Genomic DNA, 23,132 nt, shown 5'->3' on the forward strand with positions numbered 1-23,132 from the left:
CAATCTGGTCCAGAAATCTCCTTGCCAGAACTTGTGCAGCTTATAATATGAGTGAAGTCATGGTGGGGAGGTTCATGACTCATGGGCTGCTGACCCGTATGAGACCACGCCTGATATCTAGGCAGCTTCCAAAGAGATGTGACTCAAGCACTGAAAGGATGGAACTAGAGAGAAGAAACAACCAGGCCTGTGTTTTTTTCTTTCACTTTGGATCAAGGCCATACTCCCTCCCCAGAAAATCAAAAAAAAGGAAACCAGGGGAGGAAATCAACATACTTTCATCACTATCAGTGCTCCTCTGATTCAAAGCAGATGTCCTGCAAGCCTCCTGGAGCCAATATTTCAAGACATCTGAGATTAGCTGCTAGTCCTGAGATGGAAGCCATTGGCCTGATGCCGTGTCTGCAGCCCACAAAACCTAGGATTCAGGGTTAAGACTTTGCTCCCAGCAATTCTATCCCAAAACGGTGTGAGGTGTAGAAAAATGTTTCTCACATACTCAGTGTTGAAAGTTGGTTTAGGATTCTTCTCCGGGAGCTGAAGGATGCAAGCTTTCTTTCCGGGATTTTAATTTTGACCTAAAACCATGCTTGTTTATATTTCCTAGTTTGACATTCAGCAGCTGCACATCTACTGTGACCCAGCCATGGCAATGCACGAGGGATGTTGTGAGATCTCCGACAGTGGGGTGAGTAATTGTTCAGGCTTTGCGAAAAAAATAAAATAAAAAAATAAAAATGACACTTTTAATTATGAATGACTGGGAGGGTTATGGAATGTTCCTGCGTCTTTCCATGTTACCCTAGAATCACCAGATGCTTATCTGCAAACATAAATGGACAATCTTCCGGGAGTATTATGTCTGGGCGTGCAAACACATCCATACCCACACCCACACCCAAAAGTGTCTGAATGATTTGTCTAGGTTAAACATCTATTACTTGCAGCTTAAGCAGCATGCTTTTATTCAGCTATCTAAACCAGGGATTAGTATTCCTGTAACTACTAGATGCTCGGGAATAAGAGTAGAAGAGATCTGTCTTCTACTGCAGATGCTCCTAGCAGATTAACATGGGAAATGGAAAGCTGACCAGATCACCTTCATCCAGCAAGGCTGTTCTCCAGCATTCACGTTCTCAACTTAATGTACAGATAGTTCTCGAGTTAGGACCACAACGGAGCCCAACATTTCTGTTGCTAAGTGAGACAGTTGTTAAGTGAGCTTTGCCCCATTTTATGACCTGTCTTGCCACAGCTGTTAAGTGAATCACGGCAATTGTTAAGCTAGTAATCCGGTTGTTTAGTGAATCTGGCTTCCACATTGACTTTACTGGTCAGAAGCTCACAAAAGGGAATTGCATGAACATTGCAACCGTCAAAAATACATGCATGTTGCTGAGGGTCTGCATTCTGAACACGTGACCACAGGGATGCTGCAATGGTTGTAAGTGTGAACAGCGATCTAAGTCACTTTTTTCACTGCCAATGTAATCTCCAATGGTCACTAAATGAACTGTTGTAAGTCAAAGACCACCAGTATAAGCAAGAATTTCAATTCAATGGAAATCTGAATTCATGGGCACATCATTGCATTCATTGTGGTCTTTAATGAGAATAGAATAGAATAGAATAGAATAGAATAGAATAGAATAGAATAGAATAGAATAGAATAGAATAGAATAGAATAAAAGATAGAAATAGAATAGAATAGAATAGAATAGAATAGAATAGAATAGAAGATAGAAATAGAATAAAAGATAGAAATAGAATAAAAGATAGAATAGAATAGAATAGAATAGAATAGAATAGAATAGAATAGAATAGAATAGAATAGAATAGAATCTGGAAGGGACCTTGGAGATCTTCTAGTCCAGCCCCCCCTCCCCCCCGCTCAAGCAGGAGAACCTATACCATCTCAGACAAGTGACTGTCTTGTCTCTTCTTAAAAACTCCAGTGATGGAGCGCTCACGATTTCTGGAGGCAAGCTGTTCCATTGACTAATTGTCCTCATTTCTTAAGAAGACCAATTCGTATTTTGAACCGCTGCCATTTTCAAAGTGGACCTCTGGATATTTTGCAAAACTGCTATTGATCTCAGAGATGAATCAGAAGTAAGCCCTAGTGAGTTTTGTCAATAAGTAGAAAATCAAGACATTCATGGTAATTCTACTCATCCTTAAATGTTGTCAACGGTTTCTAACCCATGACAATAGCTGGGTTTATATATCATATGGATGCACCATAACAGGGTTTGCTTTCTCTTTGGTGGCTTGGGAGTTATTAATAAACCAGACAACTCTGCCTTCTTAAAAGTGTTGTGAATTAAAAACCCTGAATCCCAAAAATGTAGCCTCTCATTTCCAAAGCCACTAGGAACATACCAACTTATAAATGCTTTCCATCTCTGTATTATTTTGATCCTTGATTCTATTTCAACAGTGTTTTCCGGAAGCCTCCAAAACACGTCGGGATGTAGAAGTTATGGAGAACAATGAATTGATTGAGATCAACCCCCAAACGGAAGGCAAGGTTTACACGCGCTGTTTCTGCTTGGAAGAACCTCAAAGCAAACAGGTTTGCTTTTTCAGGATATTCAGGATATAAAGTGTTTTGATTTTGTCTCAGGTCCACTTGCACGGGTGAACTTTTATTAATCAAAAGGGACCTTGGAGGTCTTCTAGTCGAACCCCCTGTTCAAGCAGGAGATCGTATACCATTTCAGACAAGTGACTGTCCAGTCCCTTCTTAAAAACCTTCAGTGATGAAGCACCCACAACTTCTGAAGGCAAGCTGTTCCACTGGTTAATTGTCCTCACTGTCAGGAAATTCCTCCTTAGTTCCAAGTTGCTTCTCTCCTTGATTAGTTGCCATCCATTGTTTCTTGTTTCGCCTTCTGATACTTTGGAGAATAGGTTGACCATTTCCTGTCTGTGCCAACCTCTCAAATACCAGAATACTGCTATCATGTCCCCCCTAGTCCTTCTTTTCTCTAGCCAAACTCAACTCCTGCAATTGTTCTTCATATGTTTTCGTCTCCAGGCATTTAATTATCTTAGTTGCTCTTCTTTGCACTTTTCCCAAAGTCTCAACCTCTTTTTTGTAATGTGGGGATCAAAACTGGATGTAGACTGTTTACTAACCAGAAAGCTTCTGAGCCTGGCCCAAACTCCACAAACTGGCTCCTGTAATGGTCCCTGGGAATGACCTTGGAAGACGGGAAGGGAGAGACACAGACTGGAGAATATATCTCAGCCCTATTAAGATATTGATGAATGCTAGAAAGTTATTTTCTGTTTGATGGGTAGAATAAGAATTGTGTTGGTTTGAATATGAGACAGTATATATTAAGGGGGAAAGAGAGGGAATTAGTTGTCGTAATACTTTGAGATTTTTATTGATGATATTTAAATGGAATGGAATTATTGTACTCGGCTGCCACGTTGCTTTTCAAATATGCAAATGTAATATTAGAAAATTAATTTTAAAAATGTAAAAAAATTACATCTCAGCCCACAGAAACAGGAGCTATTTCAGAAGGGGCCCTCCCTGGTTTTATGGAGAGTAAAAGGAAAGGAAGGCAGAAAGACTTTCAGACTTGCAAGATCTGTTAATGTAACTTTATAGTACATAGTAAAGATGGAGCTGGACACTCCTAGTTGGGTTTCCTATCTGGACTACCTCACAGGGCGAACAGCTCTGCTTGCTGGCTGGGGGAATTCTGGGAATTGAAATCTGCATGTCTTCAAGGTGCCAAGGTTGAGGAACACTGCCCTAACAGCTGCTATATAAAAACCATGTTGACAATCATGATTTGTTGTCGTGGAAATCCAGAGCCTTTGCTTTTGGGCCTGGCAGAGTGAATGTTGGGATGTCTGTGCACAAAGAGCCAAGATGTCGCTTTGATTTATTTTGACCATCATGAGGTTAAATCAGACCGAATTATATTATATGGGAAACATTTGGTTATTTTGGCCTGCCCAGCCCTGCTTTTCCATTCTTTAAATATTCAGCCTCTGCAGTATGATGGAAGCAGCGCTGGCACCCCTCTATGGAACTAAAACATCCCCCTTTTTTTCTCAGCCTCACCTTCTCTGTGATTTTTATAATTAAACATGAAATATGTTCCATTTCTCTTTGAAATTGCTTTCCATACATTTCTTTAAAAAACCTAGGGGCATCATTACAGTTCCACTATTTAAAAAAGAAAGGGCAACAGGGCAATTTTGTGGCTGTTGGAGAGTTACAAAGGGTGGAGTGTTGATGCGAGATAAACAAAAGCAGGATTGCGGGGTCCTTGGTGGTCTCTGAGCGTGGTTGTTTTCTTGCAGACATTTCATTACCAAACTAGGTAGCAACGTCATGAGCCCTGGTGGCGCAATGGTTAGAATGCACTATTGCAGGCTAACTCTGCTCACAGTCTGGGGTTCGATCCATCCTTCCATCCTTCCAAGGTCAGTTCCGATTGTTGGGAGCATTAATGCTGACATTGTAAATCACTCAGAGAGCGCTGGAAAGAGCTATAGAGCGGTATATAAGTGCTATTCCTATTGCTATCATTGGTGCCTGGTAGTTCCTTGATTACGGTTGTTTAGTGTTAGCTTGGTTATCTGAGTTGGCAGTTCCTTGACTAGAGTAACGAAATATCTTTAAACAAACAACCAAGCTTAGGGACCATCAAGGACTTCACAGTTCAACCCTGAGCTACAGCCAGGATTTCCTGGGTTCAAGAAAGTTTGCAGATTATGGTAAGAAAAGTCAAGATGGTGGCTGTGAGGCCATTGCGCATAAAAAAAAAACAGCCAAAGTTTTAACTTTATTCTTGTAGCTACATTTTCATCCACCCAAGGACCCAGGTGGGGCAGATGATGTTGTTTGATGGTGCTAAAGGTATTGTCACTGAATGTAAGCTATACCAAGTAAAACTGCCTTTTGCACTTGGCTGTTATTGTTGTTGTTATTGTTTATTCAATTTATATATTGTCAAATTCACTGATACCGTGAATCTGAGAAGCTCACAAATGGTAAAAAGATGAATATAAACCAATTTAAAATTATATTGAAATTGAATTAAAAGGTTCTGTATAAATTTCAGGTTACTATGATTTCCCACAGAGGTGAAATTTGGGCTTCAGCTGAAAAAAATTCAAGAGCTAAGAGATTTATCTAAACCAGATGCCCTGTGCCCAGTTACTAAAGACTGGGGTTAACTTTCATTCAAACCAATTGTACAATGTCTCTTTAATTACATCATCCCTGATTGGACAGAATCACCCCTATCACTAATTCGTATCACTTTGGGGACAGAAAAAAAAAGTTCTTCCGTCCCCAAAGATTCGAGAAGACTTATGGAACCTTAATTACAACATTTACTTTATGACAGCATCCATTTGTCTAATTGACATTTCTCAGATGAAGAGGATCCACAAAATCTCATGTGATAGTATAAATAGTTTTTAAAGCAGTGTTTCTCAAGCTCTGCAACATTCAAATCTCTGGACTTGGGGAATGCTGGCTGGGGAATCCTGGGAGTTGAAGTCCAGATATCTCAATCTCAAGCTGAGGTTGAAAAACATTGCTTGAAAGTGACCCAAAACCCTTGGTTGGTTTTGCATTAAGACTCACATGGCCAACAGCTGCAAGGTTATTGGTAGGGCAATATTGGAAGAAGGATTGTTTGCCTACTATAGAAGAATGGACGCTTAAAGTGTCAAATTTAGCAGAAATAGCTAAGATTTCTGCTTACTTGAAGGATCATTCACAAGAAAGATACATTTTGGTCTGGAGAAGATGGATAGATTTTTTTTTGTTGTTGTTAATTGCGAAGTCATGTCCGACCCATCGCGACCCCATGGACAACGTTCCTCCAGGTCTTCCTGTCCTCTACCATCTTCTAGAGTCCATTTAAATTCACACCTACTGCTTCAGTGACTCCATCCAGCCATCTCATTCTCTGTTGTCCCCTTCTTCTATTGCCCTCAATCTTTCCCGGCATTAGACCCTTCTCCAGTGAGTCCTTCCTTCTCATTAGGTGGCCAAAGTATTTGAGTTTCAACTTCAGGATCTGGCCTTCTAATGGATAGATTATATTCAGAATAAATATGGGACTAAAAAGTTCCATCTAGTTTATGAGTAAATTTTAGAGTATTATTATTATTATTAATAGTTTATTATAGTAGAATTTTTATTAGTTTTATTATTATTTTTAGTATTAGTATTGTTTAACAATTTGGATATTGTATTGTTTAATAATTAGGATATTGATTTGTTTATATTATGTTTATTTTTAATTTGTTTATACTTATGTTAAAGGGGAGTTAAAATGCATTATGGACTTGGTTATTTATATACTTGGTTAATGTTAGTTAGAGTTTGATTATTATATTTGTAACCCTGTACTCAGCTCTGGGAAATGCGGGAGGGAGAGGGGGGGTTAGGGTGGGGGGGTTTTGGGATGTATATTGTAATTTTTATAAAACTTTTCAATTAAAAAAAAGAGACTCACATGGCCACCTCTTAGAAAAACAAGGAGAGTTATACTCTGGAAGTGTCATGGCAAACACCCTAATGGAAAAACAATAAACACTTGCAGCGGGAGGCCATTGCTTCATCAAAATAACTTGTTTTGATTCAAAAATCTGAAACTGGTATATATTTGGCATACGTTTAATCCACCGCTGGGTACATTTTGACTTAATGGCTCTTTTGATAGAAATCTCATTTTCAGCTCTCCCAACAGTTGGGTAAATAGGCTAATAGGGAGAAAGAGCTGGAATTAAATCACTTTCAGCTGTATTATTTTGTGGGGAGCACATTTGTGACCAATTTGGAGATATTTTATATTTTGCTGTCAAATCTGAGGGAGAGAAAAAAAATGTGCCTTTTTTTTTTTTAAAAAAAAAGGATGGAATGCAAGGAATTGGACGCAGAGTAGAGCAAGGAATGTCAGTCCAAACCCAGCAGTCTGAGAACCTAATTCCACTAATATGACAGATGAAGGAAAGCTACCCAGTTGAAAGAACAGATGAAAAACAGCAACGTAATATATGAATCTATGGCATTCGCCGCATTTAATGTCTCAGCATGCCACGCAGTTGCTGGAGGCAATGGGGTCATTTGGTGGCAACTTCACTTTCTGGCCGGCCTTGTTGTTGGGAAGTCTATTTCCCATTAATGGGATTAGAAACTACACAAGGCCCCTTTAGAGAGAAGACCTTGGGGTGGGGGGAGAACAATGGAAGTCGCCATGTAACATTCCACTCTGTACAGATAGCCCTTGACTGATGACCACAAACTTTCTGTTACTCCCATTAAGTGAGACATTGGTTACATGAATTTTCTCCCATTTTACGACCTTCTTGCTACCGTTGTTAAAGTAAATCGCTGTCGTTGCTCAGTAGCAATAGCACTCAAGATCACATGAAGTGTTAATACCACTTTACAAGGCCTTGGTAAGGCCACATTTGGAATACTGATTCCAGTTTTGGTCACCGCGATGTAAAAAAGATGCTGAGACTCTAGAAAGAGTACAGAGAAGAGTAACAAAGATGATTAGGGGACTGGAGGCTAAAGCATATAAGGAATGGTTGCTGGAATTGGTATGTCTAGTTTAATGAAGAGAAGGACAAGGCGGGGCATGATAGCAGTCTTCCAATATCTCAGGGGTTGCCCCAAAGAAGAGGGAGTCAAGCTATTCTCCAAAGCGCCTGAAGGCAGGACAAGAAGCAATGGGTGGAAACTAACCAAGGAGAGAAGCAACCTAGAACTAAGGAGAAACTTCCTGACAGTTAGAACAATGAACCCGTGGAACAACCTGCCTCCAGAAGCTATGAATGCTCCAACACTGGAAGTTTTTAAGAAGAGACTGGACAGCCATTTGTCCGAAATGGTGTAGGGTTTCCTGCCTGAGCAGGGGGTCAGACCTCCAAGGTCCCTTCCAGCTTTATTATTATTATTATTATTATTACTTGCATACTGCTCCAAAATATTTACAGGTGTATCTAAGCAGTTTAAGGGGTCATCATCTTGCCCCCAACAATCTGGATCCTCATTTTACTCACCTTGGAAGGATGAAAGGCTGAGCCCACCTGGCTGTGAACTCCAGGCTGTGGACAGAGTTTGCCTGCCATGTTGCATTCTAACCACCGTGACACCAGGGCTCAGTTTTCAGGTGAATCAGGCTTACCAAAATGACTTTGGTCGTCAGAAGGCCGCAAAAGGAGATCACATGATCCCTGAAACACTGCAACTATCAGAAATACGAACCGGTTGCCGAGCATCTGAATTTTGATCACATGTGGATGCTGCAATAGTTGTCACTGTGAAAAATGGACAATAAGTCACTGTTGTAAGCCGAGTCACTGTCTGTATACAGAGCCCGTGCTAAAGAACGTTTCAACCTTGTAAATGATAGGGTGAATCCATGCTTTCTACTCAAGGCTGACCCGCTGAAATAGAATGCCAAGGTTTGCTTCACCCACTTCTGTTGACCAGCCCATTGACGTCAATGGGACAGTGGAAGAAATAAAATATCTATTGACCGGGGAGGCAGAAAGCCAAGACCTGAATTGGATAGTCATCCTCAAATCTCAAGATTTGAAAGTAGCCTATTAACAATGCTGAGCTCACTTCTGCTTCTGCTGCTGAGTATCTTTCTAAGAGTATCTTCAGGGAAGCAGCGTGCAACCGTTTTTCAACTTGCAGATCTTTGATGTTGAGTATTTTGACCCCGTAACATTCAGGCTTTTAATTTGGCCCAAACTCCCAAGCAAAGAATTCCATTGGCAAAAATCTACCATTTTGCTTCTGGAGGCAGAAATGTGTGTGCTTGAATTGTACACATCCGTACAAAAAGGCAGAGCTTTGAGGTTCTTGCAGACATTTTATTACCAAACTCGATAATGTCATCCGTGCTAGGAGGGAGTGGGGATTATTCTCTGTTTATATACAAGTGGCTTGGTTGTTGGTGGGAATGTTTTTAGTGGTACCTTGAGTAGGCTATTTATTATTAGCTGTTTGTCTGAGTTGGTAGCTCCTTGAGTGGAGTATTATTCATTTGATTGTTGGTCTAATATTAATCTCGGTGTCGATCTCCGCTTATCTGGGTTTTGTTTGCTGGTGAGCAGATGTTTTGGTCTTTGTATTTACTTTTTGGCATTTTATTGTCTCTCGAATAGTGCTGTAGATGCTGCTTATCTCTATGTCTGCTGATGGATGATTTGTCTGAGTGCTCAGCAAAGCTTGCATCATGGAGGTGTAACACTGCTTCAGCATTTTAAGAAATGCATTGAGCTCTGTGGATGTCTGTGGCTGGGGCCAGTAGGTGGCTTATGTGTTGCTTGCACTTGCTTTAGGGAGGTGTGCACTGGATTGGAATTAAAGGAAACCCAGTCATTCCATACTGGCCAATTTTGGCTTGCTTTGAGGACTGAACCAAAACACTTGAGCACAAATGTCCTTTTAATTAATGGGCAAGGGAAGTGAAGGGAGATTTCTTCAAATTTCTCCAGTGGGGTAAAAATATCCTGAGACCATTTCTCAATGACAGGATTTTCCAGTTAGCAGAGAGGATGGAAGTTAGTCTTGGTCTCCATTTCACTTTTGTTTTTTTCATCCTTGCTGTGCATTTTTCCTGTCTCTCCATCAAGTTTTGAAACGTCTTATAAAAGCCCATTCAAAAATCTGTACGTGTTTTGTGTGTTCAGCTATCTTTGTATACATAGTTTTATGTGTTCTTTTTCTGATATTATGCATCAGTGAATAGCTGTATTGTGGTTCAAGAAGTCATATTACCAAATTAGGGGGGGGGGAACTATGTTGACTTGCAAGAAGCAACTGAAGCAACTTCCTAATAAACTGCAAAGTGAATGAATTTCTGTTTTACCTTTAAATGTTCTCTCTCATCTTTACAACTGCTATCCTTTATTCCAGAGTTTTATTAATGATTAAAAGGTCAAAAGTGCAGTGTTGATTATTCATTTGCTCATAACCACAATCCAATGCTATTAAAACTTGTCCAATTTAATTCCGAAAAGATTTCAGGATTTTGAGATGGTTCTTCTTTAATAGTCCATATGTCGCCTAGTTTGAAATTGTTTGGATTATTTGAAAACTTTTCAACATAGAGCTGATATGAAAACACACTAAGTCTGCAGCTTGACACAAAGGGCCTTTTAAAATTCTCCACCAAATCTGGGGACAGAGAAATCAGATGGAGTTCTGAATTTCTCTAAGAAAAAGAATATAGTTCCATCAATCATACTAGGGGAAGATGTCCACATGCACAAACACGCAAGACACACACACACACACCTAGTGGGGTCAAGAATATCAGAATTGAAAAGTCCAGAGTTTGATATTTTTCCTTGGAATTTATTTGAAACAAGGGAAGCCGAATAATCTGTAGCTTGTTGAAGAGAGGATGGTACAAAGAAAGTGTGAGTGATTGGAAAGAACATCAGAGTATCCATTAATCCATCCACTCATTAAAAGATCTCCAAAATTCTCTTTTCCCTTGTAATAATTTTGAAAGCAAATTCTTTTTCAAAAATTAAATGTAAAACAGCAGATGCCAATCATCCCAACTTAGTCAGTTAGGAAAGAAAGACTCCTGGCCAATGGTTAGCCAAAAGTATACTTCACGAAAGCCAAAGTGATTACAGAAGAGGCAAAGCTGGGTCTGAGATACAATTAACTTTCCCTTGTTCCTGGCCAGCCCCCCCTTGCTTATCAGTCAATGTCCAGTCAGGTGTTAACAAATTGTCCCTGTCAGGAAACGGTCCCTGTCTTCGTGCATTCTTTTGTGTTGACTTGAGATGGCTGATGCTTCTCATGGAACGGTACTGCTTGGTTTCAATTCCTCCTGGTTTCTTCCCTGTGTCCCTACCCCCACTACTCCTTTCCCCCATTACGGATGTCAGGCTGTCAGTTTGTGATGCATAGCGTAGCAGAATGGCAGTCATGACAGCAGACATTACTAGGAGTATCCATGGTAAGCAGGGAACGGGGTATAAAATGAGGTCAAGGCCATCCAAATATCTGATGGATACTGCCCCATAAAGACATTACTGTCACAGAGAAGGCCCCATCCTGGATCCAACCCAGTGATCCTGTTTAACAGAGAGGTCTTGGAGCAAGTCTACTTGGCCAGATCTGGTGGGATGGGCAGGGATAGTGACAGGGGGTCCTGCAAGTGATGTCCTACGCTTTGAATTCCCTACTAGAAACCCCTGCAGCTTGCAAAGCCATGGTGTTGTTACACAGATGTACTGTGTGCACCCAAAACTGCATGTGCCATTGTATTCTTGAACAATTACAGCTTCTGAACGCTCTTCAAAGGCTGCCCCATGTACAGGGTGTTGCAGTAGTCCAACTGGGAGGTGATTTATTCATCCCTAAAGAAAAACAGACTGATTTGGCAGAATTTTAGAGCCGCTTTAGCAACTCTGTTTTCCGGTAAGCTTAACCCTTGCCCTCCTCCTTCTTAGATGTTCTCACCAAGGAGGACAACAGCTTCATTCATTCGCTGTCTGGGACCAGAATCAAATCTGCCTCATTTTTCCTCCCCCACAAATCCACAAACCTGAAGAAAGCTGAAGAGCTAAAGGAGAGAAAATCTATTTGTTAGGAAGGAACGGGAGACAAGCTGGAGAAAGAAAATGCATGTGATTGATGTGGTATGTGGGAGACCCTGGGTAGCAAGAGCATCAAAGTATGACCTGATGGATAGAGAGCGGGTGGACCGCCTGTTGTCTGAAGAGAAGCATAAGTCAACTCTACTAACAAGCACCTCCCTGGGATGGCAGGACAGAGACACTCGGTGAATAAAGAAAGTGGGCCTGTGACAGAGAGAGAATAAAAACAGGGGAGGGGAATGCTTTGCTAGAAGCGAGGATGAGCAAGCAATTGAGAAGTGGGCAGAGGTAACAAGATTTCTTGTAGAGCTCACCTGATAAAGAGATTAAGATTTTGGGCAAGCCCTGGGAGATCCTCAGCCATGGAAGCTATCTGTGTGGTTTGAGCTACTCATTGTCTCCCTACTTAGCCCACAGTGTAGTTGTTTGGGGGAGACAAAGAAGAGAAGGGTGGGCTATGAAGAGCCCTGGTGGCACAGTGGTTAGTGTGCAGTATTGCTTCAGGCAAACTCAGCCCACACCCTGGCGTTCGATCCTGACAGGGTTCAAGGTTGACTCAGCCTTCCATCCTTCCGAGGTTGGTAAAATGAGGACCCAGATCGTTGGGGGCAAAAGGCTGACATTGCAAAGGGCTGTACAGCACAATGGGGTGGCATATGAGCCTAAAGGTTATTGCTATTGCTATGCAGACCCCTTTGGACCCTGGAAGAACAGTAAGATAAAAATCTAATAATGAAATATTGTTAGAATGCTGCCATTCACACCTTTTATATTTGGCCCTTGTTCTGGATAGTTTTTCCCCCAAAGTCTGGACTGGGGAAAATTCATAAAGCTATGTCCATAAGTCATCTGAAGATACCAAAGATTTAGAAGGCACTTACTTGGCTGACTTGGGTATGATCTGCAGTATTTGCTCACAACAAGCATCCAGTTTAGTCCTTGGATGCCAAATACCTTGCATCTATCTGCAGTTTAGAGATGGCAAGTGGGGTTCTAGGTTCAACAGCAGATTGGTAGTGAACTTGGAAGTCAATGGACGCCTTTGTAGATGTTTCCTCCTAAGATTAGTTATCATTCCTTGAGGGATCCAACAGATATTTCCAATTAATGTCTTCTCTCCCTGCCAGGTAGTTTCCATCTCTGTTGGGTTTTTTTCACAATCTTGTAAAAATCTAGCTGCAACTCTCAAGTGTTTCTAAACTTTGGCAACTTTGAAATGGGTTGACTTCAATGATGGGATTCAAATATGTGAACTACCGGTTCTCTGTGTGGATGCCGCTTCTGGAAGTCTGTTCTGGGCCTAGGTAACAAAGAATTAGCTACTGGTTGTGCCGAACTAGTGCGAACTGGCTGAATCTCACCACTGGTGAATTCTGGGAGTTGAAGTCTACCCATCTTAAAGTGGCTAAGATTGAGAAACACTGAAGTATTTAGACTTGTCAGTAATCCCATTAAGCTCAGCATGAGGCGTATAGCTCAGTCTCCTAATGTGTTTTTTAAACTATTTTTTTTAAAAAAATCAGGAAAAAAATATTCCAAATATTCATATGTGTAGCATCCTCAAACATATGGAGACTTGTAAATATCTTTTCTTGTTCTATGTAATTGAGAACATAAATCGCTGAGAAACAGTTTTATTAACACAAATTATCCTGCTTCCATTTCCAGACTGGTAAAATTCCCCTGATGTAAGTTTCTTTAGCACAAACCTTTTCATTCCAAGCTCTCTTTTAATTGTAAATATTGCTGTGTGCATGCAGCAGCTTTCCAAAGGTGCTAAGATGCTTTGTGGGGAGATATGTGACATTTTGAAGGGCCAGCTAAGCAAATTTACCTCCACTGAAAGCAAGTACAGATAGACCGCGACTTACAACCACAGTGGGGGACCAGAATTTCCATTGGGAAGCAAGGTGGTCAAATGAGCTGCATCCAGTTTTATGACCGCTTTTCCTGCAGCTGTTAAGTGAATCATGGGGTTGTAAAGCGTCCCACTCACATCCCACTCATGTCAGAAACACCAAGGTGTTTCCAGGTTGAAAGGAGTAGCTGGTGGCATCACCTGAGGATGCCCAGTTGGGGGGGTTCCTTTCATGTTCTCAGCAGGAGCTGGAGTGAAGAACAGGAGCTTACTCCATCCCACGGCAGCACTTGGGTCTCAAACTTGGCCTTGCTGCTTGTCAATCCAGCATCCTAACCAGATGAGCCACAGCTCTCCTTTCTCCCATTGACTTTGACGCAAGCCAGATGGGAAAGTCACAAATGGCAGCAGCCACGTAATCTGGAGGAAAATTGCACCAGAAGTGTATATTGAAAGCAATCCCCAATGTCCCAAACCCTCCCCCTTGTGAGATTAGTCCAGTCAGATTCCCAATGTTTTGGGAACCTGGTGCTTCAGGTGCCGCTGTCAATTCCTTTCCCAGGGCCATCGTCCTTGAAGGTAGGAAGTTGGCTCGCTTTGACATCTCTGGTTCCTGTTAGTGTTCATACTCCCTCAAATTCCCACAGTGTTCTTTCACATCTCTGACACTCGTCCCCTCCCAAATGCCCCCTCTCCCTCAGTTAGGGCAATTTCTAGTGCATGTCAAAGCGATGATAGGCATATGACGGCTAAACTTCCCCTTCTATCCTGCAGCCCTGAGATTCCCTCATGGTGTCCCATCCAATTATTAGCTAGATCTGATTTGCTGAGCTTTCTCAAGATCAACAAAAGAAAGTGTGAAGAATCTGAAAGGCCCACTAAAAGAGTTTTTGTTTAGGCCCAATCTGTTTCGTCAACTGTGTTGCTTTTTGGAGGGTGCTGTGACAACAGAAACAATACAACTTCAGATGCTAAAATGATTTGCAACCTCAACGTTCTTAAAAATGAGCAGTTTTATTTATTAAAAGAAAAGGGGGGGAAAGAGAGAGAGAGAGAGATCCTTACATTTATTTCCTGAACTGACAAGGACAATATTACTATAATGAACACAAAAATAATTATGCATCAGCACAGAACATTAACATTGTTTCTAATGCAAAGAAAGAGATAAACAAACAAAAAAGATTACTGCAAAGATGAAATAAGACAGAAAATTGTTCTACCTAATGGAAAGTATGTGAATGACTCAACAGGCATGTACTGCAAAACCAAAGGAGATGTTTACTTTTTCAAGTTCAACAAAGATCAGCCAGCAATCAACCTGCCGTCTGCTGTGACATATTCCAGAGAACCCGGAGGGGGGGGGTTTAAAAAAGTCAATATTTTAGTCACAGCCATGTAATTGAAGCTCCGCCCACCTTTTATGTTTATTGTAGGTGGGCTTTCAATTTTTGGCTGTGGCTACCATGTTGATGTTTTGACCCACTCATGTAGACACTAGCAGCTTGCACTTTTGGGGGGCAGGAGGAATCCTACATTCAGAGAAATTCTTTGGTTTCATATTGTGCTAGCCCATTGCTGGCTCAGGAATTCTGGGAGTTGAAGTCCACGTGTCATAAAAGAGCCAAGGCTGCCTATCCCTGGGCTAGCCTATTGTCTGAATTGGATCCATCTATCTAATGTGAAGGAAAAGAGAAATCTGTCTGTCTGTCTGTCTCTCTGTCCGTCCCTCCATACATCCATACATCCATACATCCATCTACCTACCTACCTACCTACCTACTTACCCACCCGTCCATCCATCCATCCATCCATCCATCCATCCATCCATCCATCCATCCATCCATCCATCCATCTATCTATCTATCTATCTATCTATCTATCTATCTATCTATCTATCTATCTATCTATCTATAATTTATCTCTATGCCAAATCATATTATTCACTCTGTTTAGTTGCTAAACAGAGTTTAGCTGATGTTCTGCTGTTCTGCTTTTTGGCCTGAATACATGACACCCAATTTTTTCTTCAAAAAAAGCTTCCAATTTCTCCTTTGCTCCTTGTGGGGCTGAAGCAGTTAAACTCATTAGGCTCAACTAATTTCTCTGACTACTTGTTATTTTCTCTGGAAGAGGAACTGCCAGAAGCTATGGTAAAGAAAGATTTTATGACTTTTAGCCTGTAATGTTATTTCTCTCTTCTTTTCCTAGGAGGTGAGAGCCTCTGGGAAGATTTCTATGAAAGGAGATCAAGGAGAAAAGGTGAGCTATATAAGGAAGATTTAATGGAACCTCCAGTTGTCATATTAATTTTATTTATTTATGTACTGCAGCTTCTACGCTGTTCCATTCAAACGGGAGTCTGAGCAACCTACATTATTCGATACAGGAAAATTAAAATAATAATCAATACAACAAAAAAGAAACAGCAGCCCCAATGCCTGAGGAGTAACCATCAGCTTACTCAAATCAATATCAGGAGAGTTCTCATAATAAGTCTGCTTCCAAGTTGTCTGAAACAGCCAGGTTTCAATACCCATCCATTCCTCAAAAAAAAAAAAAAACAATAGAGTTGGATGAGCTTTTTCAATCTAATTTGGGAGGAGGATCTGCCCTAGAAAAAGGGGGTGGATGATTGAGAAGGCTTTTCCCCACGGTCCCCAAAAGAGAATGGAAACAGATCATCCTTCCCAATTTTATTGGGTAGACAAAAGTCACTGGCAGAAGGTGGTTCTACAGTTATCCAGGTCCCCAAAACAGTAGTTGTGCCTTTGGAAAGAGAGTTGATATTATCTGGTGGCTTAAAAAAGATCTCCAAGCGAGGATATATCCTTCTTATTTAACATAATAATGGAATAATAGCTATAGCAAGTGACTATACCATTTCAGACTAATCTCCAGAAGTGGTGAATGCTCCAACACTGGAAGGTTTTAAGAAGAGATTGGACAACCATTTGTCTGAAATGGGATAGGGTTTCCTGCCTGACTGTAAGACCTCCAAGGTCTGTTCCAACTCTGTTATTCTGTTATTCTCTTATTAAATGATGGTCCAATCTCTTCTTAAAAACTCCCATTGATGGAGAACCCACAGCTTCTGAAGGCAAGTCATTCCACTGGTAAATTGTTCTCATTATCAGAGAATTTCCTTTAGTTCTAGGTTGGTTCTCTCCTTGATTAGTTTCCACCCATTATTTCTTGTCCTGCCTTCCAGTGCTTTGGAGAATAGGTTGACCCCCTCTTTTTTGGGGGGGGACACTACTATCATGTCACCCCTGGTCCTTCTCAGTCCAGCTATTTGCTTGGCTATATGGCAATAGCAACATGGGCCCATCTCAGAGGATAGTTGTGCTTTGTATGTACATGATTTTCTGCTTCCATCTTCATGACACAATGGAACTAGGCAGAACACACACACTCTTTCTCTCTCTTTCTCTCTCTCTCTCTCTCTTTCTCCCTCCCTCCCTCCCTCCTTCCCTCTCTCTCTCTCTCTCTCTCTCTCTCTCTGTCTCTCTCTCTCAGCGTGGATGTTGTCAGTGGTTTTTCTGCTGAATACACTTCATCTTGAGCCCTGCCTTGAGGTAGCCACGCAATTCTCCGAAATCACGTTCTATTAAGTGCATCACACTTCATCTCAAAGGGAGCTTTCTGTGCCCCGGAATTATTCTCTTGCTCAGGCTGAAATGGGATTGCAAGAAGAATTTCCAGCTCCATTTCCATTTCCACTCTCAATTGTAATAAAGTCATATTGTTCGGCAATACTCAGCACGACAATATTAGATACTTTGTGAATGAAGTTTTAGTAGAAAACAAAAGCTATCAGAAGAAATTGCTACCCATCCATTCTACAGTGGAGTCTAATTTGGAAGGCTGCGAATTCTAGTTTCATTAAAATCCCTGGCCATTTTATTTTACCACTTGACGATTTTACAAAATGAATTCTCATTTACATGGGAAGAAGCTGAATAAGATTCTAGCATGGGGTGATATTTTTTTTCAGGACCCCAGATTACAAGAACTCTGCTTTTGATTTGATATTGCTTTATAAAATGATCTGAAATGATTTCCAAGTTAATCCAAGTAACATTTTGGAAATTTGAGCCCTACCAGATTTACTTTCTGTTAGGAAAACAACAACCTTGTCTGGATGTCTTAAGTCTTAAGACAAGTTTGCCAGCCTGGTGTAAGTTACCGATGGAAAATGCATCTGGAAGTACTACAGATTCTACTGAAAATACAACTAGTCTTCATTTAGTGACTGTTCACAGTTATGACGGGGATGAAAAAGTAACTTTGTGACCAATTCTCACATTTGGAACCTTGATAGGTCTATAAAGCAGGGAAAAGCTGAAATCAGGTCATAAGCAATCATGGTTTCACTTAGCAACCACTTCGTTTAACAAGTTGTAGTTGCTAAATGAGGGCTACCTGTACAGATGAGAACTTGAGTTTGGATGTGCTTCCCATTGGGTGCATCTGAATGCACAATCCAGTATATCTAAATCTATGTTGAAATTTGCATCTAGTATAGAGGTAATCCTCTACTTACAATCGTTTGTTTAGCATCTGTTCAACATTACAACAGCTCTTAAAAAAGGGGATTTGCGACCCATCCTCGCCCTTACAACCTCTGCAGCATTCCCACAGTCATGTGATCAAAATTCGGGTGCTTGTCAATCAGCATCTCTTTTTTGGGGGGGGGGGGATGGTTGAAGTGTCCCAGGGTCATGTCTTCACCATTTGCAACTTTCCCAGCCAGCTTCCGATAAGCAGATTCAGCGAGCAAAGCCTGATTTACTTAACGACCAGATAATTTGCTTAACAACTGCAAGGATTCACTTAACAGCCACGATAGTAACATCCTAAAATTGGTTGTGACCTACTTAACAACCACCTTATTTAGCAAGAAAAATTCTGGTCCCAGTTGTGTTTGTAGCTAAAACTGTAAGGATTGAAGATAGTCTGCGGTCTTTCTGCAGAAAAATAAAAGAAGAAACACAGAAGCAGGCAGCCTATGATAGGGAAACCCCAGAGAGATGTTGCTTCTCCAGGGTCTGCCACACAAGCTTTCTAGCACCAGGTGTGTCAATGGGCACTCTGAGCCAGAGGATTCCAAACATGGCAACTTTAAGACTTGTGGACTTGCTGGAATTGGGTATGTCTAGTTTAACGAAGAGAAGGACGAGGGGGGACACGATAGCAGTGTTCCAATATCTCAGGGGCTGCCATAAAGAAGAGGGAATTAAGCTATTCTCCAAAGCGCCTGAAGGCAGGACAAGACGCAACGGATGGAAACTGATCAAGGAGAGAAGCAACCTAGAACTAAGGAGAAACTTCCTGACAGTTAGAACAATTAACTAGTGGAACGATCTGCCTCCAGAAGCTGTGAATGCTCCAATACTGGAAGTTTTTAAGAAGGGACTGGGCAGCCATTTGTCCGAAGTGGTATAGGGTTTCCTGCCTGAGCAGGGGGTTGGACTAGCTGACCTCCAAGGTCCCTTCCAATATCATCATCATCGTTGTTGTTGTTGTTGTTGTTGTTGTTGTTGTTATTATTATTATTATTATTATTATTATTATTATTATTATCAGAATTAGTCAGGCAGCTATGCTGGAGTCCACAAGTTTTAAAGTTTTTTTTAGTGCAGTGAAATTTTCCCTCTGATGTTCTGGTTTTGGCTTCTAGACAACTGCCCCCCCCCTTGGGGAAAATCTTCCACTTTATTGGTTTGGTAGGAGGAAACTGTGGTTAAACCACACCGCCTCGCTTTTCACAGGGGCCTTTAGCAGCAACCAGAAGTTGGCCAGGAAACAGAGCTGGGTTATTTTTATGACATCTCTAATGGAGCCATCCTACTGAATCCCACTGAATCGGGCAGCACTCCCAAAACAACACCCTTCAGGAACTTAGTGACAGGCTGAGTTGCCCGCGTTTCATTTTATATCTAGGAAGAAAAAAAATTGGGATTCGAGAGAAAAAAAAAATCATAATGTGTTTTATTTTTATTATTTTGACCCAGGGGCTTCACTCGACCATCTTAAAAAGTGCTCAAACAGCCCAAGGCTGATAGCTTGGATTTTATTTTATTCTTATTTTAGCACCCATTATAAGAATGCCCTTGTGGTCCATAGGTGGATGGACAAGTTAATAGTTCCTGTACGTTTGTACACCTCTAGGAATGGATCACGCAATAGACATCTTTTTTAAAAAAAAAAATGAGGGCCAGAGTAAACAGCAAACAGCTTCTTAGACAAGGTGACCGAAGATCTTCCAAAAGGCAAAATAAGTCTGTGCATGGAGGAGGAGGAGGAGGAGGAGGAGGAGGAGGAGGAGGTGGTGGTTGTTTCTCATCACAATGGCTTTTGGGGCTTTGTATAAAAGACAATTTGCTCTAAAAATGAAGGATTGGAGTAAAAGGCTCAGTAAATTGGGACATTGCTTCAAATAATCCACGGCTTTAAATGCAGAGATGTATAAAACGTTGATGATGGCTGCTGGCCTTCATATTGTCAAGTATGTCTCAAAGGTGCTTTTTCAAAAGGCAACTGGAATTTGTTTTTCCTTGAAGATGTTTTGGTCTTTCATCAAAGAAGGTTCTTCAGTTCTGACTGAAAGGTGGAAGATAGAAGGATTGGCTTGAAAGAGGGGCCAAAGAGGCCATCTATATTAAGATTGAACAGCCCTCTCTCAACAGAGGGGGGGGGATATGACACCACTTATCTCCTGTTTTACAACACAGTCCTTTCAGCTATTCCAAGAAGGTCCCACACCCTTTGCACTATTCAGATGACCCTGAAGGCACAGATAAACCTCCAAGTGGCCTCAACAACTCTGAGAAAGAGTGCTAAGGAACAGATGCCTGCAAGGAATATAAATCTTTTTATCCTCCTCCATTCCACCAGTCAGTCAGAAATGAAGAAGCTTCTTAGATGAAGATGAAGATGTTTCATGGGAAACATCTTCAAAGAAAAGACAAAGTCCAGCTGCCTTTTGAAAAAGTACCTTTGGGACAACCATGACCTGGATGACTGAGAACCTCCACAGACGTATCCTCCAGTAGGCAAAAGTTTTGAGTAACCACGAAAGATCAATCAAAACCTTGAGGAGATGCAGGCCAGTAACCTGGTCAATTTTTCTTTGACTTTGCTTGTCAGAAGGTCACAAGATGTGATCATGTGACCCCAGGACACTGCAACCATCATAAATCCATGTAAGCCAGTTGCCAAGCATGCAAATGTTGATGATGCGACTTGGGGATGCTGCAGGTGTGAAAAATGGCCATCAGTCCTTTTTTAAATGCCATTGTAACTGAACGATCATTGAACGAATGTTGTAAGTTAAGGACTACCTTTGAACATTGCAGTAATTCCATCCAGTTCATTTCCTGTTTTGTGATTGCTGCTTTTTTTTTTCCTTTGTGCAGTGTCTTCCATGTGACAAGAGGTCACCATATGCAAATGTAAGTAAGAGGCCAACGTTCCTCCCATTCTGAGATTCCGGCATACTTTTGATGAAGAGCAGTGACCAATCTCTTGGACGTTAGCTAGAACTGCCCCTGAATTGAACTTGTAATTTCAATAAGCAATGCTTGGCTTTTGAACTCTCAGTGGTCCTTCCCTTAGAGATAGCCCTCAACTACAAGCAAGCTCCAGCATCTTCAGTCGGCATGGTCATTGTCCAGGCAAGCTGGGGATTCTGAAAGTTGGGATCTTAAAGCAGTGTTTCTCAACCTTCGCAATTTGAAGATGAGTTGCCTCTTAGAATTCCCCAGTCAGAATGCTGGCTGAGGAATTCCGGGAGTTGAAGTCCACCCATTTTAAAGTTGCCAACGTTTAGAAACACTGCTGTAGAGAGTAGAGAAGCTGTGATCCCAAAGAATCACTTAATGGACATTCTTGATGAGACAGGGCAGACGATAGATGAGGTCTCAAGAAGGAAGAGGAAGCAGGTAGATAACAGAATAACAGAATTAGAAGGGATCTTGGAGATCCTCTAGCCCAACCCACCTTCAAGCAGTACACCCTATACTATCTGAGGCTAATTCAGACAAACAGTAAGTGGAAGGCACTCCTGGTTTTGTGACTGAGGCCACAGAATATATAGAACAGCTGTTAACTGTCCCAACTAGGGCTAAATTCAAATCATGGCCTAGAGAACTTGGGGAGAGATGCTGATTGCAATGCCAGGAAAGTGACTGGAAGAGTAAGAGATAATGAAGGTTGGGGGAGAGTTGAGCATCTTGGAACATAGGCAGAGTGCTTTTCCTTCATGACTGAATAACCTTAGCTAATCTTCATGAGATTAGACTCTCCATAGATAATGAAGACAGTAAGGCTTTCTGAGTCAGAAGCCTTTTATGTTGACAAGGTTTTCTTCCTGGCAAGTCTACTGTAGGAGTGGACCATTTTGGATTGCTCCAAGGAATTCTTATTATTTTTGGACCACTGGGCCTCCAGAAGATGGATGGGTAATGAAATGGGTATTCTGGGATTTTCATTTAACGTATGTTAGGGCTCGCAGCACAAAATGTTAACGCTCCTCATCTCCAAAAAAGCAGGATAATTGGCCACTGACTTTCAGCCACTCTGCTCAGCAGCTGTTCCAAGGTCCTGTCATTGCTTGTAGTCCACTCCTTCAAGAAAGTCTTCTCCTGCTTAATGTGTTTGATTCAGGTTGGAGCTTAAAGCAAGACACGGGACCAAAGGAAGAATGGAAACTCTAGGGAAAAAGCAGGGAAAGCAAACCCAAGCTTTAAAATAACTTGGGGTGGGGTTGGTAGGGGGAGAGGAAAATGATCAATTACTAGTGCAATGCAATTCCAGAACAGATGTTCTCTGACCATTAAGGGACATTAGCCAGCCATTCACATATTCACAGGGTCAACGGGGGTCATTTATGCCATCCAGCGAAACCGACTGTTCCGTACAGAAATCCAAATTAAAGGTTTTCGACAGATGGCTGCCCAGCCTTAGCTTAAATACATTCTGCGAAGGAAAGTCCAATGCCTCCGTTAGTGCTTCGTTTCAAACGGTTTTTACTAATAGAAAGTTTTTGTCTATTGCGGAATCAGAACCTCCCTACATAATTATGCCATGTCCTGCGTTCTGACGTAGAACAACCCCAGTGATTATTCTTGCGACATTTTTTTTCCAAGAATTTCATAGTGTCGTGGGGCTTTGAAGGTCTTCCAGACCAATTCCCTGTCTAAGGCGGGAGACCTTATGCCATCCTTGATTGTCCAATCTTTTCTTGAAAATCTCCAGCAATGGAGCAGCCACAACTCCAGGAAGCTGTTCCCTTGATCAATTGTTCTGAGTGTCAGGTAACTCCTTTCCAGGTTGGCTCTCTCTCTAATGAGTTTCCACCCATTGCTTCTTGTTCTGCCCTCAGGTGCATTGGAGAATATGTCAACCCTCTTCTCTGTGATAGCCCTTCAAGTATTGGAAGACTGCTATCAGTCCTCCTCCAAAACTTCTCTTAGGCTAGACAAGACTAGTTCCCTTAGCTGTTCATCATGTGATTTAGCTTCCAGACCCCTTCTCATCTTTGTTGCTCCTCTCTGCACTCTTTCTGGGCGTCAGCAACTTTTCTGTATCATGATGATCAAAACTGGATGGAATATTCCAAGTGTGACCTCACTAGAGC

At 41.5% G+C, this 23,132-nt stretch overlaps 1 protein-coding gene across 6 annotated transcripts in view; it reads left to right on the forward strand.

Moving 5' to 3' along the window:
* The window catches only part of COL16A1 (collagen type XVI alpha 1 chain), a 292,803-nt gene that overhangs the window by 154,800 nt on the left and 114,871 nt on the right, over positions 1-23,132 (forward strand). For all 6 annotated transcript variants that reach the window (XM_039329689.1, XM_039329679.1, XM_039329697.1 and 3 more), the window contains 4 exons: positions 608-688; positions 2,441-2,575; positions 15,701-15,751; positions 20,911-20,946. In XM_039329689.1, the coding sequence (XP_039185623.1) occupies positions 608-688; positions 2,441-2,575; positions 15,701-15,751; positions 20,911-20,946 (303 nt within the window). The remainder of the gene's footprint in view (positions 1-607; positions 689-2,440; positions 2,576-15,700; positions 15,752-20,910; positions 20,947-23,132) is intronic.

This window comes from Crotalus tigris, unplaced genomic scaffold (genome assembly GCF_016545835.1).
Source record: "Crotalus tigris isolate CLP2741 ecotype Arizona unplaced genomic scaffold, ASM1654583v1 scf7180000017614.5298720, whole genome shotgun sequence".
In the NCBI taxonomy this organism is placed as follows: domain Eukaryota; kingdom Metazoa; phylum Chordata; class Lepidosauria; order Squamata; family Viperidae; genus Crotalus; species Crotalus tigris.